General features: G+C 43.8%; 1 protein-coding gene across 1 annotated transcript in view; it reads right to left on the bottom strand.

The window, feature by feature from the left end:
* Window positions 1–6,245: 6,245 nt before the first annotated feature.
* Window positions 6,246–7,592, bottom strand: part of ELAC1 (elaC ribonuclease Z 1) — a 3,068-nt gene continuing 1,721 nt past the window's right edge. The window contains 2 exon segments of the mRNA XM_009883707.1: window positions 6,246–6,709; window positions 7,329–7,592. The exon segment at window positions 7,329–7,592 is cut by the window's right edge and continues 12 nt beyond it. Of these exon segments, the coding sequence (XP_009882009.1) occupies window positions 6,246–6,709; window positions 7,329–7,592 (728 nt within the window).

The raw sequence follows: 7,592 nt of genomic DNA, 5'->3' as shown, positions 1-7,592 counted from the left end.
CCCCACAAACGCAGCCCCAGAAGCAAATGCAACCCCAACAAACGCACAGCCCCCCCAAATTCAACCCCCATAAATGCAACGGCCAGAAATACAACCCCCGTCAATGCAAAGCCCTGCAAACACAACACCCACCAGTGCAAAATCCCCCAAATGCAACCCCCAGAAGTCAAATGCCTCGCAAATGCATCCCCAACAAACGCGCAGCCCTGCAAATGTAACCCCGTAAATATATCGTCCTGGAAATAAAACCCCCATAAATATATTGCCTGGGAAATACAACCCCCATAAGTGCAAAGCCCGGCGCAAACAACCCCAAAAAGATGCACAGTCCCACAAGTGCAACCCCCACAAGTCAAAAACCCCGCAAATGCAACCCCCAGAAATTGAAACCCCAAAAATGCATCCCTGACAAATGCACAGCCCCCCAAATGCAACCCCCATAAACGCATAGCCCAGCAACTGCAACCCCCATAAATGCAGGGGCCAGAAATACAACCCCTGTCAACGCAAAGCCCTGCAAACACAACACCCACCAGTGCAAAATCCCCCAAATGCAACCCCCAGAAGTCAAATGCCTGGAAAATGCATCCCCAACAAACGCGCAGCCCTGCAAATGTAACCCCGTAAATATATCGTCCTGGAAATAAAACCCCCATAAATATATTGCCTGGGAAATACAACCCCCATAAGTGCAAAGCCCAGCTTAAACAACCCCAAAAGACGCACAGTCCCACAAGTGCAGCCCTCCACAAGTCAAAAACCCCGCAAATGCAACCCCCAGAAATTGAAACCCCAAAAATGCATCCCTGACAAATGCACAGCCCCCCAAATGCAACCCCCATAAACGCATAGCCCCGCAACTGCAACCCCCACCATAAATGTATGGCCCGGGAAATACAACCCCGATGAGTGCAAAACCCTGCAACCGCAACCCCAAGAGATGCACAGCCCCACAAATGCAATCTCCAAAAGCGCAAAGCCCCCCCCCAAATGCAACCCCAACAAAGGCCCAAGGGCTACAAATGCAACCCCCATAAATGTACGGTCTGGGAAATAAAACCCCCGTAAATATACGGCCTGGGAAATATAGCCCCCATAAGTGCAAAGCCCTGCAAACGCAACCCCCACCAAACTCACAGCCCCGCAAATGCAACCTCTTTTCCCATTCCTCATCACCTCCTCCAGCAAAAGCAAACTCTCCAAAGGAATTTAGCTGAAAAGGAAAAGATTGTGGTTAGGTTGGTTGGTTGTTTTTTTTAAAACTAGAAGGTTACATCTTTCTACCTTTGGGATGTTTGGCTGCCATTGGAATACAAAATAGAAGGGAAAAAGCTGCATGAAATACCATATCTACTGTAGAACGCCGTGTATTTTTGCTAAATAAGTGGAGTGTTTGGCAAGGTGCTGGTGTGCTGTCGCAGTTACTCTGGGAAGAACTAAGAATGATGGAAATTTTTAAAAATTGTTATATTGCCACACCAAAATTTCCTCCTCACGTGGTTAAGTCATTTATAGTCACTTCCACATCCTTAAGAAGATCTTAGGGATGAAAAGCAATGTAAAATGCTGCTATATTTGGCATCTTTTCCTGGGTAGATGTAATTGAAGCCTCTTCGCACAGGGATTTGCTGAGCACGTTGCAAATTATCTATTTCTAGAGTTTTTGAAGTGTTACAGATGGGAGATGAGAGCCTGTCCTGTGCAGGGCTCGTGGACCACAGCACAGCGAATCCAGGCTGCCTACACCAGTCTCTGCGCTGGGAAGTTACGCACCAGCGCTTCCCCACCCTCTCCAAGGCATATAATTTAAAAAAAATCATAATAAAAAATCATTAAATAATTTGCAATTTGTAAGCAGGGTCTCTTCCCACTTGTGCTTGCAGAACCAGCTGCAGCCCTTCGTCCGGGGAGATGATTTTCTCAAATACAGGGATGAAAGCTGCAAAATGTTAACGCCGAGCGCCAAGCGGTATAATTTTTGGATTTCCCATTGGTTGTATAATGGCAAATAATAAGTCTCAATATAATATATTAAATCTCCTTCTGCTGCCAATAGCCCTAGTTTGCTTTCAAGGCATACCATGAACCACATCCCGCTGGGATGCCGTGATCTGTCAGTACTAACACTGCATTTTAAGCGTCTTTCCAACAGCGTTTTTACACAAACCTCCGTTTTTAAGGGTGGAAATTAAAGGGTGTGGGGAAATTCGGCGCAATCTTCCACCGTATTTCACAAGCAGGTGTGAAAAAGCTGCAAGTTCAACAAGGAAATCCCCAACGATGACTCTGCAGCTGGGTTACGGGGTAGTGTGATTAATTCACTTCTATAGCATGCATTAAATCTGAGAGGGTCTGAATTGGGTATCCTAAAAGTACTGTACGCGTTGCAGTAACTCTCTGTGTTTATACATATGTCTGTTTTGAGGTTCATAAAGAAATTGTCACGATGTCCTGTTCAACCGGACAGTGACACGTGGAATTTGGGGGTGCACAAGCTGTTGAGCCAGTGCCACCATTGGTCTCCGGTGCGCCAAACTCAGCACGGTGTCCTTGAGCCTCCATGCACGGTGGCCGTTGGAGACACGTGGCGAATCCCTCAAAGTGTTCAAGACCAGGTTGGACGGGGCTTTGAGCAACCTGGTCTAGCGGGAGGTGTCCCTGCCCATGGCAGGGTGGTTGGAATGAGATGATCTTTAAGTTTCCTTCCAACCTAAACCATTCTATGGTTCTATTCTATCCCACCGCAGCGGCAGCAGCACACTACTGCCCTGGAGCTGTAAAGGACTGGGGTGACCACCAGGTAGGTGCTTCACCAGGGAAGATGCTGAGCTGCCGTCTCATTACTATCCAAACCCAAACAACTCCAGAAAAAGTCCAACAAAATGGGACTTTTTCCAACCACCTAAACTCCCTTGAACTCAAACATTTTTCAAATATCAAATGCTGGTACTAGCAGGATCAATTTAACGTATTGTGGTTTAGCATCCATCCTTGCCCCTCCCCCTGCCCCGAATGTTACTTTGATCAAATTTCTGTAGCTTGTTTTACCTCAAGATCCCAATCAATATGTTTTTATTCTTAATAAAAAATGCATTAAGTTGTTCTAGTGACTATGTGCCAAACCACCGATTTCAGTGAGACCTGGATCAGTCCTACCACCTCGCCAGAAATTAGATTTCTAGAATGAAGCCATCCGAGATAAATAATTAATATCCTTTTCCTTATAAATGAACACAATTCAGTAAAAGCAAATTATTTTAAAAGTCCGTTTAGAAAAAAACATGCTGTCAAACAAAGATTGTGTTTCTTCCACACAGACAGATGAAGCGTCCCACCGTGGGCCATGGGGAGAGGTGGATCCCAAATGCTGAACCACCTCCAGCATCAAGGATGCCTTTTCCCAGCTGGATTTCGAGCCCAGACCTGATCTTAAGCTCTCCATCCTCAAAGCAGACTGCACCACGCGCAGGGCAGGCAGGTAACTTATTTCTCAACCTTTTTTGCAAGCTCACACCGATGGCAGCAGAAGGAAGATTTACCCTCGCTCCCTTTGATCCGCGCTCATCCATTCGGTTCGCAGCTACACAGAGAACACAGGAACGTCCCTGCTCTTACAAAACTCTTCATGTCTTATTTCCTCCCTCCTCCTCTTTCCCGTAATGTAAAAAGCTCGCTCATCCATTCGGTTCGCAGCTACACGGAGAACGCAGGAACGTCCCTGCTCTCACAAAACTCTTCACGTCTTACTTCCTCCCTCTTTCCTGTAATGTAAAAAGCGTCTTTCGCAGTTTATCAAGTCCCTCCGCTGGTACTGGCTAAAAAAGGAACCAAACTTAGAGGAACTCTTCCAGGAAAGCAGAATAATTTTTAAAATGAATTATTCAAAGCTAAAAAAAAAATTAAAAAATCTTCATTTACATACCCAGAACTTGTTAAAACACCCTCCTGGTCCCTCCGGGACCAGACAGGAGTCCCTTACCTGCTGTCAGACGAAATGCTCTCGGGCAAATATTTTAATGCAGAGGAATTTTGTTCTCTGGTAATTAACAAATGGTTAATGGAAAGATAAACTCATTGAGAAAATAGACAATTTATGGTCCAAATTTTTCTGTCCTTACTGGCGCACATGTTCCCATTAATTTAATTCAAGTCTCACTAGCAGTCAGATTTATGGACTAATTTAGTATCCAGACTTAGACGAGTGGACCACGGTAAGCAAAAACACAAGGGCCTGCTAAGAAAGAGACAACTAGAACTCGATTATAAATATTAAAATATAGCAAATTGAAAATATAGGAATTTCACATCACTCCAGCACTAAATTTGCCCTCATTCACCAACACACCAAAAAAAACCAACCACAAACATTTAAAAAAAGGACAGCCATAAAGTTAATCCACCCTTCACTACAGACCAGGCAACTCGCGGCTTTTCTTCTCCGCTTAGATGAAACCAGCATTTCCCCCCTGGATCGTCCGTGCCCGATAAATTGCCACCAAAAAATGCAATAACACTTCAACTCTGCGCGACAAAGTCCCCATCGATTTCATCTCGCGCATCTACCCCTGCCCTCCGTCATTTGAATGGGAACCGAAGAGATTTCTGAATTCACAGCAATTAACTAACCACACGCATACAAAAACGTATTTACCACCGGGATGGGTAACCCAGTTGCGGAGCAGCATGATCCAGCGCCGTGGGGAGATGAGCTGCAGCGGTGGGTGCCCACATTTCGGGGTGCACAGGCTTTTGGATTGTCCCTTGTTATTATTTCCAGCCTTGAAATTGTTCCCTAAACTTGGCAAAGGGTTTAGAAATAGGAATTTTGGGATGTTTCAGTGTGGGAGCAGACATAGCAGAGCAGGTCAGGACGACAAAGACAGTTGTTCTCGCGTAGAAACACAGAATTGCTGGAGTCTGCTCAGCTTTTGACTACACAAAGCAGAGTGGGGTATCAAGATCTCTGCACCTGCCATGAATTTTTATCTTACAAACCAAAAACAATTTATGGGGGGAAAGGACATGCCACTTCACAACCTGTAGGCTGTGCCCGGTGTATTAAAACCACAGGCTGTGGTGTATTAAAAACCGATTCATTTTCCATCTGTTTTACCATCAAATCAACAAAAGTACAAGCACAAACTCTCACAGCCGTTCTTAAACCTGCCAGTTTTCCGTGTTTATTCGAAAGCTATGAAGTGTTGCAGCTTTCAGGAATCCACGCTGGGGAAACACAGTCAGGGTAGATCTTTCAAAAACACCGATTTTACTCTTGACCAGAAAGTTGAGCTAAAATTTGAGAAACTCCAACTTCGAGTTTGTTTTGAGGTGGCAAGAAAAGAGAGATAAAGTTGGTCTGCATATCCCTCAACTGAAAGAATAAAGACATTGCAGAAACAGGTGAAATTCCTTCTGTAGGGGTATTTCTACAAAGAGAAATATGCTTTTTATCAGGATAATTTGCCTTTGAAAATGCACTGGGAGGAACGCTTTAGGAAAGACTACTTGTCACCTGCCTAAAGGCTTCCAGAGCGTACTTCCAAAACTTTACTGATGCAGGGAACAGGTCACGCTTCAGAGCTTGAAATGAATCAAATTGTTAAGAGCGATTCACTTTTGACAGGAAGCCTAAACTATATTTATTTATGGGAAAATTTCATACGCAAAGGGAGAATTATAAGAGCTCCTCAACCTGAGCATAGCAACACTGCCAGTTCCAAACACTTGCCAGAGTTATAAATACTTTATTGGTTTCAGTGTAATAGTCCTCTTACACAGCAATCGGATAACAATTACAAAATACTGTGTACAAGTCTGAAATAGATGTTATTCAAAGGCTTGTAACAAGCAAGGTATCTTGAATTCTGGTGCAGAACACAAACCTTTCCGAGGGCTGTATTAAGCCAAATGATCCAGTGCTCCGCTCTAGGAATCCGTGGTCCGAGGAAAAGCCCTGGGCTGTGAAGGCATGCGTCAGCCTACGCGTTCGGTTTCTGGGGGTGTTAGGTGTCTGAAACCATCGCTTATGAATTTACTCCAACTTCCAGATGTTTGAGTATCCTTTTTTTCTTGCTTTACAAAAGCAACGCTAACTGTACTTGGTACTCTCTCCAGTTTGCAATGGTTCTCTGCATTCCACAGAAGAGAACTAATTTGGATACTGGAAACCCTACCATTATTTTTAAGTGCTATCCAACACCCTCCGCCTCTATGTCTGCATATAGAGCTTGCTAACACTATTATTTTTACTTTTTCATTGGAATTTCTATTGTCATAAAATCCTCAGCTAGTGTTACTTCTTGACCATCTAACACTGACTCCGCCTGTCTCTTCAGTTCGGTGACATCCATATCCCCCTCACCTCTCTGGGCAGCTGGTTTATACCGCTGACTGAAGTGAGTCAAAACCAGTTTCTTAACTTTACACGATTTTGCAAAATCCGATGCCATTTTTGGAGTGCTATGACCATGCTCTCTGGCCTTTTCCTCTTGGGTGTCATCCAACGTTGCTTCATGTATCAATACATCTGCTTCACAGCAAAGCTTCATGGCCGCATCTCCAACCACCCCCGAACAATCCCCCAAAATGCAAGTTTTTCTTCCAGGAATAGGGTCTTCTAAGACGTCTGAAGGAGAAATCGTCACTCCATTTTCCAGAACGATTGCTGTTCCATTCTTTAGTTTCCCATATAAAGGACCTGGTTGAACTCCTGGTAAATAAAGGCAAAAGAGTCCGTAGGTATTATGAGTGTCAGGTTTAAAAAAAAAATAAAAAATCACTTAAGAAGAGATACACTATATATAGAGCTGTCTCACTGAAAAAATACAACCTCAATATAAATAGCAATTGATATTTCACCTACTTCACGCAAATAAAGAGCTTGTAACATTAGCAGGAAGTGTGTTTGAAGAAAAGCTATATTCTTCATATTAAAGTCAATAAAGTCATCCAAATACACCGCCCATATGTTTCCCTGAAAGCCACGTTGTGCTTTTTAAACCTTAACCTCTGAACTTGTTTGTTCTTCCCAGTGTGAGAACAGCCTGCAATATTAATTGGCACTAATATTACACACCCCTTCAGACTGCTGCATTGGTATGAAGTATTAAAATGCCTTTAATAGAAAGTGGAAAATAAAATTAATATGGGTTAAGGAGAGATACAGCAGCTCTAATTTGCCCTAGAAAGGTGGTCATAAAAAGATTTCAACTGCCTGTGAACCCGATTTTGCTACATTTGCTGAAAATTGGAGTCACTACTCAGCTTGAACACATGCATTTAGGCATTTAAAAAAATTAAAAAGAGGAAAAAGAAGTCAAAGTAGTTACCCAGGTCTTTTAGTTTCTGCACATTGAGTTTACCGGTCCGGGGCTTCTCTTCTACCACGAAGCCAAAGGAAGGAATGCGGTGAAATAGGCGAAACGCTTTCAGAACCAGCTGCTCATCCTCAACCAGCAAGTAAGAGTTTTCTACAGGATCCAGGTGGAGTATTCTCCCTTGTGCTCCCTGGGGAGATACCTCACCGCTGTCCAAGTAAGAAAACTCCTTAAATTCTTCCGCAGGGCATTGGTCCCGTGTAGGTACCAGTTCAT

Source organism: Charadrius vociferus, unplaced genomic scaffold, assembly GCF_000708025.1.
Source record: "Charadrius vociferus isolate BGI_N301 unplaced genomic scaffold, ASM70802v2 scaffold194, whole genome shotgun sequence".
NCBI classification, from domain to species: domain Eukaryota; kingdom Metazoa; phylum Chordata; class Aves; order Charadriiformes; family Charadriidae; genus Charadrius; species Charadrius vociferus.
Note: the sequence above shows the minus strand (reverse complement) of the source record. Positions and strands in the feature narration are given on the sequence as shown.